This window comes from Barbus barbus (assembly GCF_936440315.1).
Source record: "Barbus barbus genome assembly, chromosome: 14".
Taxonomy (NCBI): domain Eukaryota; kingdom Metazoa; phylum Chordata; class Actinopteri; order Cypriniformes; family Cyprinidae; genus Barbus; species Barbus barbus.
In genome coordinates this window covers 21,145,874-21,168,936 of record NC_136742.1, presented here as the reverse complement: position 1 = coordinate 21,168,936, position 23,063 = coordinate 21,145,874, and the positions used below count along the sequence as shown (strand labels likewise).

The 23,063-nt window shown below is 38.1% G+C and overlaps 3 protein-coding genes across 4 annotated transcripts in view; 2 read left to right on the top strand and 1 right to left on the bottom strand.

Annotated features, from left to right (window-relative positions):
* Positions 1–23,063, top strand: part of LOC306879751 (enhancer of rudimentary homolog) — a 1,222,178-nt gene that overhangs the window by 703,518 nt on the left and 495,597 nt on the right. The window lies entirely within an intron of this gene.
* LOC306880089 (armadillo repeat-containing protein 2-like) lies at positions 372–21,459 on the top strand. The gene is made up of 18 exons (XM_079433384.1): positions 372–486; positions 1,102–1,385; positions 1,787–1,859; positions 1,941–2,112; positions 3,000–3,129; positions 4,671–4,714; positions 5,180–5,287; positions 6,922–7,112; positions 8,445–8,547; positions 8,645–8,901; positions 10,893–11,038; positions 11,690–11,789; positions 14,588–14,870; positions 17,114–17,236; positions 17,342–17,455; positions 17,536–17,668; positions 17,757–17,896; positions 20,085–21,459. The coding sequence occupies exons 2-18, from the start codon at positions 1,174–1,176 to the stop codon at positions 20,222–20,224; spliced, it is 2,469 nt and encodes an 822-aa protein (XP_079289510.1). The 5' UTR covers positions 372–486; positions 1,102–1,173; the 3' UTR covers positions 20,225–21,459.
* Positions 20,545–23,063, bottom strand: part of LOC306880091 (sestrin-1-like) — a 52,720-nt gene continuing 50,201 nt past the window's right edge. For both annotated transcript variants that reach the window (XM_079433386.1, XM_079433387.1), the window contains one exon: positions 20,545–23,041. In XM_079433386.1, coding sequence (XP_079289512.1) covers positions 22,955–23,041 — 87 coding nt within the window. In that variant the 3' untranslated portion in view covers positions 20,545–22,954. The remainder of the gene's footprint in view (positions 23,042–23,063) is intronic.

Below are 23,063 nucleotides of genomic sequence, written 5' to 3'. Positions count from 1 at the left end.
CAGCTGCATCTGGCGTCTCTGTGAGCTTTTTGGATTTATCACTGAACACCAGGCAAATACTATGCGTTTTGGGGAGGAATATAAATGCAGGCCTTGTTTTATTTAGACTAAATAAAAATAAATGTATTTTCTTTATCGAAAACGTCAAGTTTTGAACTGTCTCACCTGTGTGTTTTTTCCCCTTTGGAAATAATGTTATGGTTGAGGCCACACACCTATATATTAAGACAAACTTTATGTAATTATGGATTATGATTCCTAATTAACTTGTTTTAAAAATAAGTCTCAAAAAAAAGGAAGAAAATATGACCGAGAAGAAGCAAAAAAGGCACTAGGTTTCACAAACAAAAGCCCCCGTGTGTCACATGACCATGCGCGTGGCCGTGATTGACCCTGTGGCGTGCTTCCCTCTATCTGCTGCTGTCACACAAGCTGACGATCTCTTTAAAACAGTGAAATCAAGGCGTAACTCGTTTGGAAATCAAGGTAAATGGGAATATCGTTTTTCTGTGCTGTTCACATTGTGTACTAAGAGCATCAAGTTGTCTGATGAAGAAGACTGCAGGCAACGCTTGATACTAACTTAATTGTGTCGTGTTTTTTTTTTGTTTTTTTGGTCGGTTACGTTACCTGAATACAAGATCGCAGATCGAGAAAGAGTTTATTTATTTATTTTCTTCAAGTTTTTAGTTTCATTTTACTTTATATGTTGGGAATGTTTTGTTTTGCTACACCAGAGCTACTAGCAGCGTTGTTTGTTTCCATGGTGACGGTGCGTGGACGCGCATGCTTGTCACGCTCTGGAGTGCGTTTCCCTAAAGCAACTTGGATGAAAGTTCCATCGTTACCGAAAGAGCTCAGTGCAACATGCATATTTTTAAAAAAGTAATAAAATTTAAAACAAGTCTTACAGGACAGCAAACCATTTGCTGTAATATGTAGATTGAAGTAGTAAAGATGAGAATGTGAGAAAAATATACAATTAAAAGTCTGCTACTTATTCCTGGGACAGCTAAATCTTTATATTTCCAAGAAGCAGTTAATTTTGTTCAAAAGATACAATTTTCTCCTCCTTTAACTATAGTTGTGCATCTATTCCAGCCCATTTTGGTTATGGGATAATGGACAAGGTTTCAAGCCCTTGATACTGGTACACATCCCTATGGATCAAACATGTCTTTAATGGAGCTTCAGGACAAAAGTGAGCGTGTCTACACGAGCACTGGCCTCAGGAGACAGACGAGTGCTGAGATAGTGTCAGAAGCTCGTCGCTCTCTCAGAACTCTTGCCACACAGCGGCCTTTCACACCTCAGGAGAAGCATCGGCAGCTCTTTGGAGAATCATCTTCTCGTGCACATGATGGAAGACCACCCTCTGCATTCAGGTAAAACAACATTGAAAATTATAGATTTATGTATTTATCCCTTGTTTGATTATAGAGTGCAACAGAACCCATCCACTTTTTAAGTGGCCTTGGTTCCAAAATACTATTTTTTTTCCCCATTTATTTATTTTTTTCCATAGGGATTTAAAAAAAAAATTTAGATTCATGTTAAAAATCAGTTCTGCTATTTAGTAAATGAATGGAATTTTTACTTCCAGAACCAGACTGTTGCACTCTTTGAAGTGCTTTGGATAAAAAAAATAAGTTTTGCTTTGAATAAAAGCATCTACTAAATGACTAAATGTAATGTAAATGTAAATGCTTGAATTGTAACATTAGCTGTTTGATTATTATAAAACTAGTATGCTGGTTTTAATTGCATTCACAAATTTCTTTTCTAGTCTACATGCCCGACATTTTGAAGCTTCTGACTCCAGGCCAGGCTCTGGAACTCGTCTCAGCCCACTGGAACAGGTAAGGAGCCTTTCAAAACTTTATATCTGACTATTCAAATGAAAACAGGAAACAGTAATTCAAGAGTTCTCTCAATCCCAGAAACCCAGGCTGTCTGTGTCCCTGGATGAGGATGGAGGTGTTGATGAAGCAACTCTCCCCAAACCCCCAGCTGAACGAGGGAATACAAAGATAGGATCAGGAGGTTCTCGAGCCAGACTGCTTAGAGCAGCATCCACAAACAGGCTACCACCCATGACACCAAACACAAAGAGTAAGAAAATAAATAAAGCAGTGTTTTATTAATCTATTTCGGTTTTCTATTTTTCTCCTTTCAATGAGTATTCCCCCAGCAAAAAAAAGTACATGCTCACATGTCAGGCAGATTGATAAACCTCTCCATTGTGTCCTGTGTCAATGCCTCTGAAGAGACAGTCAGGTAACCGATAAAGTATTTGACACTGAAACACAATAAATAGACACTTTAAAAACAAAATCTGATATGAATTAGTTTACATCCCCAGGATGTAGTTTATTTGTATTGAGAAAACAAAATGTGTTCGTCCTGTCAATAGTTTGTAAGTAATGAAGTCATTCAAAAACCAAAGGACAGTGCTAGACTGTAAAAAGATGATATGAATGCAACTTTTCTGGCTGAGCTTCTGTTTATTCAAATTTAAAACAAATTATCTATGTATATAGTTTGTGGTCAGTAAGTTTTTTTTTTTTTTTTTTTTTTTTTTTTTTAAGAAAAAAAAAGTTTCTGTTTTCAAATATTCATTAAATAATCCTGAAAATATTTCATGGTTTCCACAAACATATAAAATATTAAGCAGCACAACTGTTTTCAACATTTGATAATATCAATAGATAATGCTGATAATATTTAGAAATGTTTTTTTTCCTAAACATTTTGAGCACCAAGTCAGCGTATTAAAATTAGAAAGTGTTTAATATATTAAATTAGAAAACAGTTATTTTAAAATTGTAATAACATTCCAGAATATTACTGTCCTTACTGTATTTGTTTTATTAAATAATAAAGCTCCTTGGTGAGCATAAGAGATTTCTCTCAAAAACATATAAAACATGTGTTATCTATCATTATGCCTTTTTGTTTTTGATTATTTAGCTAAGCTGTGTTGTTGTGTCCCTATTCAGATATGTCTCTAGAGGCAAGGATTGGAGCAGACCAACCAGGTGATGGAGAAAAGCTACATTGTTCTGATGTAGCAGAGCATACAACAAATTTGTCCTCTGAAACAGACCTGCGCATACGTACTAAGCACAGGTATGCTTTTGAGCTCAAACATCTCTTTTGCTGCGTTCTATGTGCATTTGAAGGTGTATTGTTCTTGTAATGTACTCTTACATCTGTAATTTTATTGAACACATGTTTAGAGGTTTGAAACCTCTGTAGATGGGTAGCTTTGAAGTAGCATGTTTATGACAGGGACTCATATCAGGGGTTTGTCCCTTTGAGCTTCATAACAAAAACCTCTACTGTCAATGCATCATCAAACTCCCTCAGTAAATCGATTTATGCTCTGTGCCAAAGAAGAGCAATAAACCATTTTTATGTGTTGTTGGACACCCTGTTCAGAGACTGAACTTGTTTATTGTTAATCATTCTGGGGATCAGTAGATCCCAGTGGTATCAATCCTTCCGTTGCCAGTTATCAGAGTTAAAAGGTATTCTCTTTTGTGTACTTCTTTAATGAAATGCAACAGAATTGTTTAAACTATCACTAAGACCTCATTAAAAGACTAATTTATTCAAATCCAAGCGCTCTCATTAATACGTTGCCCAGAATGCCCACTTATGAAAATCGCAATGCTTCCAATTAGGATGCATTTACGGACACTCTGGAATTTAATAGTAAGTTAAAGTCACACAGCAAGCCATCTCTCTCCCTCTATATCTCTACCATGTCCTTGTTATAGTTGCTAATGGAGCGATATTAGATTATGCAGGCCGTTTGTGGCTGGCTGGCTGACTGGTCTGTTGACCACCAGTACAGTCTCATTTGACATTCACGCGATGAGATCACGTCTCAGCCGAGGCATCCCATCAACAATGAGGCATTATCGAGACAGTACAAAGCCCAAACATGATCAATGCCACAAATATGCTCAACCGTACCATCATTTCTTCTCAATCCTTATAAAATTCCCATGTGACATAAGATTTAGATGAATGATGGCATTATACTGTACTATAAAAATTGGGGATTGTAAGAAGCAGAAGTACATTTGAAACATGATATGTCATTTTAATCTGCTCTTAATTATAGCAAAGACTTAAATCGTATTAACGGATATCTTGATGTTTGATATAAAATTGACCATGACAGTGCATGACTAGCTTTGAGACAAGCATATGAACCTGTGGTTTCCTGCCTGTTGTAGTATCCCTTATATGCACGCATATTTTAATGAACATTTACTCAAGCACATTTTGAAAGTTATCTATTTTCCACCGGTAACTGATTTTGAAACCACTGACCGTTATAGAAAAAGATATAAAGAAAAAAATGGGCAATGAAATGCTACATCAGGATATCTCAACAGTGACCTCTTGTGTCTACAAGGAAAATTCTATGAAAATACTGCCATTTATAGATAAATAAATATATAAAGGTTTTATATTTATTTTGAACATGTGTTTGTATTGAACATGTTGATGCATATTAAGCATTTTTGTCTTCAGACTTTGTTAAAAAATGTTCAGGTTAAATATAAATATAAAAAACAACCTAGGTTTTTGTAATTCATTTATTTATGCTCTCAATCTGCTCTGTATCAACATTTATTTGTGTTTGTGATTAATAGGATACTGCAAACTGATGTATCCAGTGCAAGAGGATCAAAACCAGGTATATTGCTATATCTATAATGTATATATCTGCACTTGAAACCTCTTACCGACACGTGATAAACAAGGCAAAGGTCTCACAATCTTTCCAGTAGCCGCAAACATCTGATCGGATTGGAAACCTAAACCACTTTTGCTGCAGCAGTTTCTCAAGGTTCTTTATCCAGATGCTAGTTGATAGCAGTTTGATCTGTTGTTTTCGCAACCCACTGCTTCCTGCAGCTCGTCCACAATGCAAATGCTCACAGAGGCATTTGAACAGAACAGACACTAATGAAAAAGCGTGTGGGTGTGAAGCTCTGACCTTTTCATGCTATGCTGAACATTCATATGCTTTAAGAACAGCTTTGCGAACTTTCAGAATTTCCCTACCAGGATCAATCAAGTACATATGTCTGTCTGTTTATATATTTGTCTGACTGCGTGTCTGTCTGTCTGACACCCACTCCATGTCATTCTGCTGTAGAAGTCAAGCTTGGGCATGGAGACACAGGAGATGACAACATGGATGAATCTGTGTTCTGGAACACTAAAGTGCTTCCTGTCCTTCAAGAATTTGAGACTTTTGCACCAGGTGATGATTAAATTGCTCTTATTAATGTGCTTAATATGCACCAGTAATGATCTGATGACCTTAAAGAGTAAAGGGTCACATTGTGTTTTGCTGGACATCATCAGACCAACAATATATTTGCATAAAACTGGTCAATTCAAAAAACATATTTAAAAAAGAATGATTTAGGTTTTTTGTTTAACACTAATGCTTTGTTTAGGGTCAAAACAACCACGAGCTCCAAAAACATATTTAACAGTTTATTTCTGGTTGATACCTGATGAATTTTGGGAACATAATTTCAATATAACCCTCCATAAAAAATGTTACATTACTTCTTTTTGGGCTCTTAGAAATATGAATATAAATAAATGCAATGTTGCTAAGGTTTTCTGATTTTCTTATACATTTCTTTATTATTTAAGGAATATTTTTTAATGATTTAAAGAGAAATAACACGGTATGCAAACAAATAGTCAATCCCTCCCAAAAAACATGAGGGTTTTATTTTACATTCACCCTGTTACAGTTGCTTCATGGTGGTTTCTTATTTTTTGCTATTACTAACTTTAGATTTACAAAGATAGCCCCAATTGTGGGGTTATTGGATTGTGCTTATTCAAGTTCATACTAAAGAGCTACAATATAGCGCTTGAATGTGTCCCAGAGTGAAAGCAAAACTGCAGGGAGAAAGAAAAACACAATATCTGAATGCAGAGGAATAAAAACAAAGCTTATGTTGAGCTTGGCACAGTATAGAGCTTTCAAAGTCAAAGCATGTGGGGGAAAAGAACCGTGAAATGCAATCTAATAGCAGTAAATATTTAAGCACTTTGAAAATTCAATCAAAATTCATTTAAAAGATAAATATCAAATATTTATTGTGCCAAGAGCCTCTCGGTTCATGCATAAAATACCATTCATATTCTCCATGGCATCATCAGAGAGTGCCATTGGGGAGAATGCCAACCATCTTGGAAACAGATTTGAGAAACAACATTTGTTTTAGCAAAAAAAGCTTTGGAAAATGCAGCCTGTGACTTATCCCCTAAAGGCAAGTTAGATCCAGCAAGAAGAAGGCATTGCCAGTGCACACAATGGTTAAAAAGCATGTAGAGATTGATAATTATTCCATAAGCAACAGCTAGTCTAAGATATGAAAAAAGATTTTATATCAATTTTAATTGAGCCCAGGGGATTTTAGCGATATTGATACTCTATTGAAGTCTAATCTAACTTAAAACTTAGACATAACCATGTTGTTGTGCTCAGAGCTGGTACATTTGGAAAGACAGTAAAGAGCTATTATATACAGTATGCACTAATGATGCATAGCATACAGAGGGGGAATTTGCCCTGAAGGGCCATGTTAACTCTTTCAGTGGGTGTTGACATGTGGGCCAAATGTCAGTGAAATGTCAGTAAGCCTACTCTGTGTACACATCAGTTCAGCTGAATGAAAGAGGCTGTGTACCCCATAGACTACTCTTTTTTCACTGTTCTTCACAGGGACAGTTGAAGGATTACAATGCTGCAATTAATACTGTGTGAGACATTCGGTTTGAAATGCGACCTTGACACTGTTACCTATTTTGTGCATTGGAATATACTGTATACTGATCAGGTTTTATCTTTTTCAAAAACAACCCTTATAGGTGATGCTGTGTCAGTTGAGACTGTGGGAGAGCTGTGTAATGCATGCAATGGTCTCCATGATGCGCTGGCAGAGAGAGGCATGTTGGGAAGGCAGTTTAAAAAGAGGTCCGCCATCCTTAGAACACTCTTTAGGCTTATAGATGTGGGATCGGATCGACTTAACCTAACATTAGCCAAACTTATTCTGGCAGTGAGTATATAGACACACACACACACACACACACAAAATGTCTTGACTGGTATTAGGTTAAAAATCTGGGTACGATCATTATGATCTGGGTCAAATTTATTCTAATCGATTCAATAAAATTCACCTATAAAAAAGTCTGGTAACCTTTTAACCAATAATACTTCTCGCACAATACAAAAATAAAAACAATTTTACAATTATATTTACCAACTATTTTTAAAATGAAAATTATTGTTGCAGTGTTTTAACATTTTTTTTATTTTTTTTATTTTAATAAACATTTTAAGACTTTAAACAGAAGAAGTGTGGAAAAGCACTTCTACAGTAGTGTGAAAAAGTGTTGGCCCCTTCCTGATTTTTTTTGCATGTTTGTCACACTTTAATGTTTCAGATCATCAAACAAATTTAATCAAAGATAACACAAGTAAACACAACATGCAGTTTTTAAATGAAGTTTTTTTTTTTATGAAGGGAAAACAAAATCGAAACCCACATGGCCCTGTGTGAAAAAGTGTACCCCTGTTATATAAAAAGAACATAAAGGCTTGTCTCAGTTTTGCCAGAAAACATCTTGATGATCCTCAAGACTTTTGGGAAAATACTCAAACGACTGACGAGACAAAAGTTGAACTTTTTTGAAGGTGTGTGTCCCATTACATCTGGCATAAAAGTAACACAGCATTTCAGAAAAAGAACATTATACCAACAGTAAAATATGGTGGTGGTAGTGTGATGGTCTGGGGCTGTTTTGCTGCTTCAGGACCTGGAAGACTTGCTGTGATAAATGGAACCATGAATTCAGCTGTCAACCAAAAAATCCTGAAGGACAATGTCCGGCCATCTGTTCGTGACCTCAAGCTGAAGCGAACTTGGGTTCTGCAGCAGGACAATGATCCAAAACACACCAGCAAATCCACCTCTGAATGGCTGAAGAAAAACAAAATGAAGACTTTGGAGTGGCCTAGTCAAAGTCCTGATCTGAATCCTATTGAGATGCTGTGGCATGACCTTAAAAAGGCGGTTCATGCTCGAAAACCCTCCAATGTGGCTGAATTACAACAATTCTGCCAAGATGAGTGGGCCAAAATTCCTCCACAGCGCTGTAACAGACCCATTGCAAGTTATCGCAAACGCTTGATTGCAGTTGTTGCTGCTAAGGGTGACCCAACCAGTTATTAGGTTTAGGGGGCAAGCACTTTTTCACACAGGGCCATGTGGGTTTGGATTTTGTTTTCCCTTCATAATAAAAAACTTAATTCAAAAACTGCATGTTGTGTTTACTTGTGTTATCCTTAATCCTTATAGCCTTATTGCTTTTGTCTGTATTACAAGCTCAATGTGAGTGGAAACAACTTGCTGAACATCTGCAAACTCGTCTTCAAAATCAGCCGGGACACTAGTAACGATGCCCTGTTCCTCAATGGCTGCATCCTAGGTTAGAGCTGATTATTACATAACTCACCCATTTACTAAACTCAAAGAGTTATTATCTCCAACATCAGCCCATTATGTGTATGTGTGTCCACACACAGACTCCCTTCTGTCTCTGCTCCATTGTGAGGATGTGTGGAGTAAAGGTGAGGCCGTGCTGTACTGTGTCGGCTCTCTGAAGCTCCTGTCAGGGAACAGCGCCCTCTCCAGGCTGCTGCTGTCTAAAGGCCTTATCGGTGCACTGCTGCAGCTGTCAAAAAGACTGATGCATGGTCCATCTTCAACTTTAGCTAACATAACTTCTCACAGGTCAGAGGGAGAAGGTCAGCGTATCATCGTAGGACACATACTGGTACAGGTGGGTGATCGGTGATGGCTGCTTAGATTAGGCAGTAGTCAAGGTCAAAATTGCTTTATTGTTAGCTGTTTTCAGTATGGTAATCATGTTCGCAAAAACACAGATACCTTAAAACAAAGGAAATCGCAGACAAACTGAGGCATTTCGATGGATAAAAAGTGACATTTTGTGACAACTTAAAGGGACTGTTTACCTAAAAATGACCTGTTTGGCTTGCTTTCCTCTGTGTAACACAAAAACAGATCATTTAAAGAATGATTTTGGTTACCATTGGCTTCCATTGTATGGACCAAGAAATACTTAAAGGGATAGTTCACCCAAAAATGAAAATTCTGTCATTAATTACTCACCCTCATGTCGTTCCAATCCAAGACCTTTGTTCATCTTTGGAACACAAATTAAGATATTTTTGATGAATTCTGAGAGCTCTCTGACCCTCCCATAGACAGCAAGGGTGATCAAGGTCCAGAAACGTAGTAAGGACATTAAAATAATCCATGTGACATCAGTGGTTCAACCATAATTTTACGAAGCTATGAGAATATTTTTGTGCACAAAGAAAACAAAAATAACTACTTTATTCAACAATTTGTTTCCTCCGCGTAACCCTGGTACCATCGTGAAGAGTATCACAATGCTTTGATCTGAATGTAATCAACATATGTGCGTGGTGCTGCTGACACAGAACAGCATATATTGTTTACTTTCAGATTAAAGCAAGCGCATACGTCGTGATACTCTCCAAAATGCTGCCAGGGTGATGCGGAGGAGACGAATTGTTGAATAAAGTCATTATTTTGGTTTTCTTCGTAGCTTCAAAAAATTACAGTTGAACCACTGATGTCACATGGATTATTTTAACAATGTCCTTACTACGTTTCTACACCTTGATCGTAGTAGGATCCTTGCTGTCTTTGGAGGGTCAGAGAGCTCTCGGAATTCATCAAACATATATTAATTTGTGTTTGTCTTTGAAATGTCGTCTTTTATGTTCCACAGATGAAAGAAAGTCCTTCAGGATTGCAACAAAATAAAGGTGTATAAATTTTGACATTTTTGGTTGAACTGTCCCCTTAAATCACAGAAAGGACTTTTCTATAATGTATGATCATCTTTTTTCTTTGTTTTCTCAAAACAAAAGATCCCATCGTGCATATCAACAGTGACCGAGGTTCTGTGCTTCCCCTATGTGCTGGAACTGTACTTTGTGCAATACACACACACACACACACACACACACACCACCATAGATAAACAAATAGGTTTGCATTGCAAACACTGTAAATCTGTGTCTTGAAGACTTTGAAACAGGAGGAGTTCAGCATGCTTGAACCCCACCCGGACGTTTCTCAGAACTCTGGGAGCGAAACGGAACAAAATATGAGCGCTTCATAAGGGTGGGGTTGCATGGGGTCGAATAAAAGGGTGAATTTTAATGTGCTTTTCCTCTGCTTTTGTTTTGCTTTTGTCTGAGAGGATGCCCTTTTTCCACTTCTCCGTGTCCATAGTTTTCTTCATATTCCTTCAGCACAAAGTACGTCTCACAGGAATGATTTAACTCTGCCCAAACAAACTTCCTGAACTCAGCACACATGGTTTGATGTTCAGCGCCAATTGCCGTGCCACTCATTAGTCTGTCGGCAGACGGAAATTAGGATTTTCATGAAAGTATGGCCTGATGGTCCAAGTGGCTGTAGCAGGCACTCTTCATGTACCCTAATCAGTGTCTTGAGCTCTTGATGGAGAGATATATGAGGCCACTTTAAAGACTTCTGTTATTTCTTCTTGATTATAAGTGCTTCCTCTTTTATATACATCTCTATCCATTAGGCAGTAGTACACACATATGCCCACCTGCAGCACAGTCCCTCATTCACACTTTTCAGTCCCTCATTCACACGCCAAACACATACTCATACATTTCTTTTGTGCATGTGTGTGTTTTTCAAACACACAGTTGCTCACAATCATGACCTCTTGACCCTTTCTAGGTCACAGCAGCTTTGAGAAATTTAGCTGACCAGTCAGAGTCTCGACCTGCCTTCCTGTCCAACAAGGCATTCTCTACTCTTTGCTTGATTTTGGAGAACCACCGCAATGACCAAGATATCTGCATTTATGTGGCCCGAATATTCAGGTCAGTCTGTCTTTCGGTTGTCATTTGTGATATGTGTGTGCATTCAAATGCAGTTAGTGTTTAGAATTGACCTCAAATCCATTTTTCTTAGACTGTGGAAGTAAAAAAAACAACAAACAAACAAACAATATATATATATATATATATATATATATATATATATATGGATGCTGATTTAATTTTTTATCAAATATAAGGATAAATAAATGGAAGATAATTATAAGTATAAATATGAATAAATATAATTTTTAGGTTTTAAATTCAACAATACAAAGAATTCATTAAAATATTTGACATTTTATAAATGAAACACTAAACACTTTACGGATCAAAAACGGTTAAAAAACATTTGAATTGAATCAATAATCAATATCTAAATCAATATCTTGATTTTCAGTAATTTTTTTTTTTTTAATTTGAAGTCATCCTTAGTTCCCCTTAGCAGTTTTCTTAGGTCCTGTAATGGGCCCCGGCCCCCTGAATGAGAACCACTGGTTAAAAGTTTTGTAATGCACGCTGTAAAATGCATTTGAAATATCTGCCAGCTGAGGTAAGTTCTAATTTTAGTTTGAGGAATTGAGCTTTTCGATTAATGTTGATAAAGTTGTGCCATGTGATGTGTGTGAATATGCTTGTGTGTTCGGTCTCCAGCAAGCTGTCCACCTACACTGAATGCTGTCATGCACTAGCTGAGACGCCACGTTGCTGCAGCCTATTTTTGGACCTGCTTGGCAAACACTGCAGGAAACAGGTGAATTTGGCCCAAGGATATGTGCACTGTCCACACACACTCAGACATACGCTGAAACAAGTATACACACACACACACACACACACACACACGTAAGCATATAGGCTGCATGTTCCGCTTTCTGCTCTCAAGTGAAACTTGAGTAGTGGTCTATGAAGGTGTGTGTGTGTGTGTGTGTGTGTGTTTTTCTGTTCATTTTATTTCGGTACAGACAGTTCAGATGTTCTTCTCTTTCTTTCCTTCTGGCTCTGAGAGTAATGAGATCATGTGCTCCCAAACTCATAAAGAATAAACACAGTTCACACTGTGTACATACACACACACGCGTAAGCATATAGGCTGCATGTTCCGCTTTCTGCTCTCAAGTGAAACTTGAGCAGTGGTCTATGAAGTTGTGTGTGTGCATGTGTTTTTCTGTTCATTTTATTTCGGTACAGACAGTTCAGATGTTCTTCTCTCTCTTTCCTTCTGGCTCTAAGAGTAATGAGATCATGTGCTCCCAAACTCATAAAGAATAAACACAGTTCACACTGTGTACTAGGTATCATAAACACAGTTCCACACACACTCTGTGCCTCACATGGGGACATACTTTCCTCTAGACTGCAGAGGTCTCTCTCTGCACCCCACTTTTTCATACATTCTAAAAGAAAACAAAGGAGTTGTTGAAAATCTGTTTAAACCATCTGACAAAATAAAGTTAACTAAAGGCTACTAGATTCACAGGAGTTTCAAGTGATTTTGCATGGGTTTAGTGGACCATCAAATTGCTAAACATCAGGCCTGTAAATCGTTTTTAAATATTTAATCCTAATTGATCTCATAATTTCTTATGTAACATTAAATTTCTTTTAGTAAATAAAAGGTCTGTGTGTAATTTTTAGTATTTGTTTGTGTGCAGAATATTTAATGTAAATTTATGCAACTTGTGCTTTATGAAAAAAAACCACAACAGTTTACACATTTTGTATGATCACTCTTACTTTGGTAAAATAATTAACATTTTGCAGATTCTGCAAAGTGTAAACTTTGGACTTCGACTGTAGATAGATAGATAGATAGATAGATAGATAGATAGATAGATAGATAGATAGATAGATAGATAGATAGATAGATAGATACAGTGTCAATACACCTCTCACATTTTTGTAAATATTTTATTATCTTTTCATGTGACAACACTGAAGAAATGACACTTTGCTACAATGTAAAGTAGTGAGTGTACAGCTTGTATAACAGTGTTAATTTGCTGTCCCCTCAAAATAACTCAACACACAGCCATTAATGTTTAAACCACTGGCCACAAAAGTGAGTACACCCCTAAGTGAAAACGTCCAAATTGGGCCCAATTAACCATTTTCTCTCCCTGGTGTCATGTGACTAGTTAGTGTTAAAAGGTCTCAGGTGTGAATGAGGAGCAGGTGTGTTAAATTTGGTATTATCGCTCTCAATCTCTCATACTGGTCACTGGAAGTTCAACATGGCACCTCATGGCAAAGAACTCTCTGAGGATCTGAAAAAAATAATTGTTGCTCTACATAAAGATGGCGTAGGCTATAAGAAGATTGCCAAGACCCTGAAACTGAGCTGCAGCACCTGGTGGCCAAGACGATACAGCGGTTTAACAGGACAGGTTCCACTCAGAACAGGCCTCCCCATGGTCGACCAAAGAAGTTGAGTGCATGTGCTTAGCGTCATATCCAGAGGTTGTGTTTGGGAATTAGACGTATAAGTGCTGCCAGCATTGCTGCAGAGGTTGAAGGGGTGGGGGGGTTAGCCTGTGAGTGCTCAGACCATACACCGCATACTGCATCAAATTGGTCTGCATGGCTGTCGTCCCAGAAGGAAGCCTCTTCTAAAGATGATGCATAAGAAAGCCCGCAAATTCTGGTCTGGGGCTGTATGAGTGCTGCCAGCACTGGGGAGCTACAGTTCATTGAGGGAACCATGAATGCCAACATGTACTGTGACATACTGAAGCAGAGACTGGGCCGCAGGGCAGTATTCCAACATGATAACGACCCCAAACACACCTCCAAGACGACCACCACCTTGCTAAAGAAGCTGAGGGTAAAGGTAATGGACTGGCCAAGCATGTCTCCAGACCTAAACCCTATTGAGCATCTGTGGGGCATCCTCAAACGGAAGGTGGAGAAGCGCAAGTTCTCTAACATCCACCAGCTCCGTGATGTCGTCATGGAGGAGTGGAAGAGGACTCCAGTGGCAACATGTGAAGCTCTGGTGAACTCCATGCCCAAGAGGGTTAAGGCAGTGCTGGAAAATAATGGTGGCCACACAAAATATTGACACTTTGGGCACAATTTGGACATTTTTTATTTAGGGGTGTACTCACTTTTGTGGCCAGCGGTTTAGACATTAATGGCTGTGTGTTGAGTTGTTTTGAGGGGACAGCAAATTAACACTGTTATACAAGCTGTACTATTTGTACTCACTACTTTACATTGTAGCAAAGTGTCATTTCTTCAGTGTTGTCACATGAAAAGATACAATAAAATATTTACAAAAATGTGAGGGGTGTACTCACTTCTGTGAGATACTGTAGATAGATAGATAGATAGATAGATAGAAAGAAGGAAATAGGTTGAATTTTAAAGAAATAATATCGTTTTACATGAGAGTCTTATGCAATCGTTTATGGATTAATGCCAAATAAGTCAAATTGAATAAATGTGTTAATATATGTAAATGAATATTAAATGTTATTAATTGCATGTGTTGTCACCTTAACTTAGACCTACTAGTAAACACACTTGTCCTCTGTCTTTTTTTATGTGCAGGATCTAGTAGTGCGTCTCCTGTTCACACTAGGAAATCTGACAGCCAAGAGCACTGAAGCCAGAGAGAGAGTATATGAGGAGGAAGGCGGGATAGATGTCCTCTTAGATCTTTTTCAGGTCTACCAGGAAACACCATCGCCCCCTGAGCAATGCCGTGCCCCTGAGAGAGAGGACATCTTGGTCAAACTGATCAGACTGCTGGCCAACCTGGCCATCCATCCCACCGTGGGCACGGCACTGGCTGCCAACTCACTGTGTGTACAGCAGCTGCTAGAAGTGCTGGGTACAAAACATAATCATGAAATAACCACACACTCCTCTATGTGGTTAATTAGTGAATAGTTTATTGAACAAAAAGAAAAGAAAAAAGGGTTTACAGAAAACCCACTGGGAACATACTTCACAGTTACAGTGTGCATTCACTCATGCATTTTAATGTGGTTGTCACTCTTAAAGCATTGTGTACGTGACCAATGCTTAGCAGAAGCGATGTGACTTTAAACACACAGCAACACAGATGTTTCAGGCTAAATTTACTTCCTTGAACTTGAATGAATGTGCAAGTTGTTTGCTCTGCACAGTGCAATCACATGCTGTTCTTTTCACGTCAGTTACTGGCATAGGCCCTCAAGTTACTGCATCCTCTCCAATGACGAGAAGAGCCAGACTGTAAACTGCATGTTTTTATTATGCATAGCTCTATTTTTGTGCAGCCTGGTGTTCTCAGAGATGTTGCAATGTGGTTTGATGGTGATGGATGGAAGCTCTGTTTTGGTTCTGCATGTGAACGTTTCAGAAGCAGGCATGTTAGTGTGAAGAGGTGGTTATGCATTTCCCTTTTGAAATAGAGAAAGAGATTTGTGTCCTATGGAAATATACATCCTGTGTAATTTATAGAATGTGAGAAATAATATTAAAACTTTCTGCTCGATTCCTGCAGTTAGAAATGACAGTTAGAGGATGCTGTAGTTTTTAGAACCAAGATGTGGACAGTTAGAGAGGAAATGGGTGGGAGATTTATTGTTTCTCGCTTATCTGCCTTATGTCTGGTACATTAAAATGACATCCTGTTATGATGAAAATAAAAATGGAGAAGGAAAAAGAAACTGAGAAATCAAGGGTAACCATGACAGAGCATTCACCACAACAAAAGGTGTTTCGAAACGAACACACGCTTTGCAGCGTGACGCACAAACACTGACAGAGCAAACCGCACTTCGAACGGGAAATACAGGCTCTTAATACAGTTACACGCACTGACAGATTCTGACTACCTCAATTTCGGATTTATCGTGAAGTACTGACACTAAAATTCAGACGAATGGTTTTGAAACGTAAGGAGGAAGTGACACCTGATTAGCGCTCTTGTGAGATCTGATCTTCAGTACCAAGAATTGAACATCTTGGAGCTGTTGTACTATAACTTGTCTAGACAGGTGAATGTGAAAAAAGTATTCGGCACAGTAGTTTGCCCTATAATGGGGTGTAAATAAAAATATTTATAGTAGTTACTGTCTGTTTAAAACAAAGCCACAATGGAATCTCTGCAACAATAATTTTTTAGAACAAATTGGTTGAACGATTAAGTGACTCGTTCAGGCAGTTGTAGTTTTGTTTCTGATTGAACTAACCATTTGAATTGATAGTTCAATGACACACTCATAAAGACAGTCATTTGTCGCCACCTATATCCTGCAGAATAGGTACAAAAGCAGACAAGTAAACCCTTACGAAAACTAGCCATGGTTTTACTACAAATAAAACCAAAAACCCCAATTATTGTGGTTAAACCATAGTAACCACACATTAACCTTTATTTTGTTACTTTAACCGTGGTGTTTGTAATAAAACTGGTTATACAAATGGTCAATCCGCTAAAACAAACAAACAAACATGGTTGTTAAAATGGCTGATATTAATATAGTATTATATTAATCAATTCAAAATAAAATTCTAAAAGCCAAACAATAAGTTGTTTTAAATTCGATATGAGTTTAGGCATCACAACATAGTTGAAAAATGCATAATCATAATCATTTTGAGATCAGTCTTATTTTAGTATCACTGAGTTACAATTATATGTTTTATTAACATTTTATTCATATTTTTATTTTAGATTTTCTGCTTTCACTTTCATTCAAATTAAAAAAAAAGTTCTAGTTTTTGTGTTTATCTTTTAAATGACAATTTTTATTTCAATTTTAGTTATTTTGGCTATTTTAGTACAAGTTAAAATAAATGAAAATGTCTTGTCAGCTAGCTTTTTTTAGTTAACTTAACTAGTATTTTTTTGTTAATTATAATAACAATGTTTGAAATTTGCTAGCTATAACAATGTTATGAAATTCTTAGTGCTTTCAATTAATAGAGTCGCTTTAAATGAGTGTTAGATGAGGGCAAATGTAGTCCAGATCAAGGAAATAAACATGCACAACGAATTAGGCTACTCGTATTTATAATGCATCCTGATTCTGTTATTTATGCCGTTCTGTGAGTAAGTTTTCTGTCTTTGTCCTTGTCTCTCAGAGTGCAGGTGTGTGCAGGAGAGTGAAGAGTTAGTGATTAATGCCGTGGCCACCATCAACAACCTGTCTTTCTACCAAGGCGAGAGCTCAGTGGTCCGTTCCCAGCACATACACATCTCACAGTGTAAGACAAATTTGTTTGTGTGTGTGTGTGAACACAGCCTGTATGTTGCGTCTGTCTTGGTGCTTCAGTAATGTCCCCCTCCTGCCTGTCCTTCTGTCATTGTAGTGCTACTAAAGCTCTTGCTGAGCTCCAGTATGGATGCTGTTTTGGAGGCCACACGTGTGTTTGGAAATCTGTCGCAGATCAAAGACGTGAGACACTTCATCATGCAGCACAGAGGTGTGAGAAACTCTCTCTGCCACTTTTTCTGTCTCCAAACCCCCAGTGGCTGACGTTTGTGTTGGTTTTTTGTGTCTCAGTGGAGCAGTATGTGGTAACCCTCCTGGACTCCAAGACCCCTGAAGTCTGTTTCTCTGCATGTGGAGTTCTCATCAACCTATCTGCAGATCCTGACAACAGGGCCATGCTGAGGGCCACGGGAACAGTTCAGAAGTAATTTGCCTCTCTCTTTAGTGTGCTTTCAACTTTTAAGTGTACTGTAATATGTATAAGTACTATGCATTCTCTCTCCATATTGCAGACTTATTGACTGTCTGCGTGACTTCGGGCCTCAGGACTGGCATCTGGCCGCTGTGGTGTGTCAGACTCTGTGGAACTGCTCTTTAGATGGAGAGCTGCAACACACTCAAGAGCTGTTGGAGGTCTTGCGACTCTACACAGGTACATTAACACACAAGCATTAGGACTGGCTTTATAGTTTGCAAATTTGGTAGAATTAATAGGAAAAAAGTGATAAAAGTTATTGCTTGCAACAGTTTAAGATATTCAAATAATGCATTTGAACATGGAAAATAATTAAAATAAATTTCACTAATTAATAAAATAGAATTATAATATACATTATATTGTATTGTATTATTAATACAAATGATTAGTTTTATATATATACACACACACACACACACACACACAGATTAGATTATTATATTAATTAATGAAATTTGTTATATATATATATATATATATATATATATATATATATATATATTTACAGTATCTCACAGAAGTGAGTACACCCCTCACATTTTTGTAAATATTTTATTATATCTTTTCATGTGACAACACTGAAGAAATGACACTTTGCTACAATGTAAAGTAGTGGGTGTACAGCTTGTATAACAGTGTTAATTTGCTGTCCCCTCAAAATAACAACACACAGCCATTAATGTCTAAACCGCTGGCCACAAAAGTGAGTACACCCCTAAATGAAAATGTCCAAATTGTGCCCAAAGTGTCAATATTTTGTATGGCCACCATTATTTTCCAGCACTGCCTTAACCCTCTTGGGCATGGAGTTCACCAGAGCTTCACAGGTTGCCACTGGAGTCCTCTTCTACTCCTCCATGATGACATCACGGAGCTGGTGGATGTTAGAGAACTTGCGCTCCTCCACCTTCTGTTTGAGGATGCCCCACAGATGTTCAATAGGGCTTAGGTCTAGAGACATGCTTGGCCAGTCCATAACCTTTACCCTCAGCTTCTTTAGCAAGGCAGTGGTCGTCTTGGAGGTGTGTTTGGGATCGTTATCATGTTGGAATACTGCCCTGCGGCCCAGTCTCTGCTTCAGTATGTCACAGTACATGTTGGCATTCATGGTTCCCTCAATGAACTGTAGCTCCCCAGTGCCGGCAGCACTCATGCAGCCCCAGACCATGACACTCCCACCACCATGCTTGACTGTAGGCAAGACACACTTGTCTTTGTACTCCTCATCTGGTTGCCGCCACACACGCTTGACACCATCTGAACCAAATAAGTTTATCTTGGTCTCATCAGACCACAGGACATGGTTCCAGTAATCCATGTCCTTAGTCTGCTCGTCTTCAGCGAACTGTTTGCAGGCTTTCTTGTGCATCATCTTTAGAAGAGGCTTCCTTCTGGGACGACAGCCATGCAGACCAATTTGATGCAGTGTGCGGCGTATGGTCTGAGCACTGACAGGCTGACCTCCCACCCCTTCAATGCTGGCAGCACTCATATGTCTATTTCCCAAACACAACCTCTGGATATGACGCTGAGCACGTGCACTCAACTTCTTTGGTCGACCATGGCGAGGCCTGTTCTGAGTGGAACCTGTCCTGTTAAACCGCTGTATGGTCTTGGCCACCGTGCTGCAGCTCAGTTTCAGGGTCTTGGCAATCTTCTTATAGCCTACGCCATCTTTATGTAGAGCAACAATAATTTTTTTCAGATCCTCAGAGAGTTCTTTGCCATGAGTTGCCATGTTGAACTTCCAGTGTCTAGTATGAAAGAGTGAGAGCGATAACATCAAATTTAACACACCTGCTCCCCATTCACACTCGATTCACACCTGCTCTCCATTCACCTTGTAACACTAATGAGTCACATGACACCGGGGAGAGAAAATAACTAATTGGGTCCAATTTGGACATTTTCACTTAGGGGTGTACTCACTTTTGTGGCCAGCGGTTTAGACATTAATGGCTGTGTGTTGTTATTTTGAGGGGACAGCAAATTAACACTGTTATACAAGCTGTACACCCACTACTTTACATTGTAGCAAAGTGACATTTCTTCAGTGTCGTCACATGAAAAGATATAAAAATATTTACAAAATTGTGAGGGGTGTACTCACTTCTGTGAGATACTGTATATAACACAATATGGTATATATTTTATTTTTATTAATTTAAGTTTATTTTAATCAACAAACAGTAAAATACATGTGTATACAATATAATTATATTAATTAATTATTAATTTAAATTGTATTAATTTAGTTGACAGTAAGTTTGGCATGTACAAATATGACGAAGAAAGTTTGATGAATTTTTTTTTATTTTTTTTGTGAACTTAATGTAGACATTTTGTCCTGTGTTTTGGATAGACAGAGGAGCTTTGCAGTGGCCTTCTGATGATGGAGTCAGACAGGTTCAGGAAGCATGCTGGGAGCTGCTCTTCTTGCCTGTAGCTGAGAGACTTAGACAGCGTTTTTATATTGAAGACACTACTGGAATCATTCCGTAAGCTCCACTGACACACTCCTCCTCTCCAGATGTCACACGCTTGTCTGTGTATATATATATGCATGTACTGTATGTACACCTACAAGCTGAGGAATGAGCCGGTGTGTATATTGCACTTTAATACAATGTCTCTTTTGATATTGTGAACATGGGGAATTTGTCAATTATGACCTACACATTTTTTAAATAAAATAGTTCAAATGTTTATTAACCTTATGCTGCTGTATAGGAGAAAGCATGAATTGTGTCAGGCAGAAGGCAAGTCTATGTTCATAAACACCAAACTAATGTACATGCAAAAAAATCACTCAGGAGCATCTCCGTGATCTCAAAGACTTTATTAAACAGACACTTCCAGAAAAGTCTGTAAGGAACACAAAATAGAAACATTGTCATACTTCCTTAATACAATCACATCAAACTGATATAATATGGCACTGGCTTCCCTCCTTTTAACAGGTTACACTTCACAGCTAGTCTATACATTAATATGAAGTTTACAAAGCTGCCCTAGAGGCCATTTACATACATGCTTAAAACCAATGACCAAAATGGGATTTTAGTGAAGTTTATTCAAATCACTATTTACTGAGATTTAACGTTTTCCTCTCAGTCTCCATCACGTGAAGTCTGAAGCTGTTTAACTAGTGCACAACATCCAAGGGACTTTTTTAGAAAAGAACCAGATATTTTATCGTTATTAAGAGGGGAACCCAACTTCTTGCATTATTCTTTTAAAATGACCAACAACTAGCCTATGGTGATTTCCATTTAATGACCATTTACTGGCACTAAATGACCACCAGCCTCATAACCACAAACAGGGAAATTACAAACAACATAAGGGAAAATTTCCTAATGGTTCCCAGGTCAACAATGTTGCTTTCTTTAATCCTCGCTGTGAGAGGATGAATTGCTGTGTTCAACATTTTCTATAGGCCTGTAGTGTCTGTGCTGATACAAGGATCTCTACTGGTGGGTGGATGTTCATGGACAAAAACATTGATTATGTGACCTAAAGGCTATATAAATGATATCTTAAAGTGTGTTATTGTTAATAAGCACAAAAATAACCTTCAGTTCTCGAGGTATGAGGTGTTTGGACTGTTCAAATCTTATTTAATACTGAATATTTGGTGTAATGCATAATCCTAATGTGACTTTTTGGGAAGAAAACAGAAAGTTTGATTAAATTACAAATGATACAACCAGTGAAATACCATGTTTTATTTTTTTTAACAAATCATTTCTTATAAAATTGTCAGTAACTGACATCAGTCTCTCAAGTCTGACTTAAAACCTCCTCATACCCATCTCCAAAAGAAAAAGTACCATCCCTCTAGTCCTGCCATCATCAGAATGCAGTACTTAACTGGTTTAGTAAACAAAAAAAGACAGCAGAGAATCCACCCCGCTTGAAAAGAACACACGCACACATACACACTCGACACAAAACTGCTTAGTTACACTGGTTAAAGTTCTGATAATGAGAACAAGCATGGTTTAACCCCACAAGCGTGCGGGTCGCCTGGTTCAGCGTCTAGCTCTGTACAGATTGTATCACATGACAGGCAGCCACGTAAGACAAAGTTCTGCTCACCAGACAGCACTTAGATATTTAAAGATACATAACAGGAGGTAATTAGTTCTAATAAACCCCAAAATAAAAACAAGGAGTTAAGATGACCGTGCATTCAAAGGAAGACAGATAAGGCAGATGGATCAGAGCAACAGGAAGCACATCACAAAAGGAAGACCTTTCCGCTTTGAAAGTCACTAACACAAATAAAAAAAGATAGAAAACGGTCATCGAAACAAAATGGCTACATTAAAGCTGAAGCTTAACATTATTTAAAAAAAGTGCTTTGATATTTTTTTAATGCGTGAAACCACAAAAAGAGCCTATGTTTGGATTTTTTTTCTCTATTCCCCCCCATAGCATTCACACATTGGAAATGTCACAATGAAACAAAGTGGCGTCTTACAGTAAACTCTAACAAGGGCTCAGACAGCTATTACTTTTGAATTGCGCTCTCACACTCACACAATCGTTCCTGGATTAGCTTATACAAATGGGTGATGGTTTGGGTGTCTTGAGGCCTCTCAATTGAGAAAAGCAGCATGAACAGACGGCACTTAAGCATCTGTTGCCAGTGCTGCGCATGACTAGGCACGCGTTTATGCAAAATCAGTAATGCTTCTATCTCTAGCCACTGCTGAACAAGAAATAAAAACAATATGAAAAAAAAAACACTAGTAGATAGATAGTCATGTTAGTGCAGTTTTTCTGCACTGGCGCTGGAGTTGCTATTTGTATTTTGTTTTTTTTAATCTCATCTCACAAAAAGAAGATATGATATGACATCTTATCGCAGATGCATTTGAAACACTAAAAGGAGGTCTGGCCTCCAGACCAGAAGCTCGCAGTCTCAGCTTATCCTCTTACACACTAAAGGGATTCTTCTCAGACGGCCCCACTCCCCCCAGTGGCCAGTTTTGGCACTGCAGGCTGAGCAGCCACACAAGTGATTCAGCAAGTAGGTTCAGTTGACAGTTGTTTTTTTTTTCCTTCTTTTAACAAAACAACCTTATCATCGCCCTCCACCGCCGCCGCCCGTTCTTCTTCCTCAGTTTTATTTTTTCCATTTTTTGTTGTTTTTCCATTTATTTAAATGTCCAACGTCAACAACAGTAAAAAAAATCTAATAAAAAGGTAGACAAGAACAGCACTTCATGTCATGTAGCGAGTGATAGCTCTCAGAGCGTAGAGCAGTTCTGCCTGCATGCGCGCTTCCATAAGAAGCAAATTAACGTGGACCTGAAAGACAAAATAAAAAAAT

What these genes read in the sequence shown, in the direction of transcription:
- LOC306880089 (XM_079433384.1), top strand. Translation starts at nt 1,174, where the DNA reads ATGTCTTTAATGGAGCTTCAGGACAAAAGTGAGCGTGTCTACACGAGC. An exon ending in GCAAACACTGCAGGAAACAG is followed by an intron (nt 11,790 to 14,587) that starts GTGAATTTGGCC and finishes TTTTATGTGCAG; the next exon opens with GATCTAGTAGTGCGTCTCCT. An exon ending in GCCACGGGAACAGTTCAGAA is followed by an intron (nt 17,669 to 17,756) that starts GTAATTTGCCTC and finishes TCCATATTGCAG; the next exon opens with ACTTATTGACTGTCTGCGTG.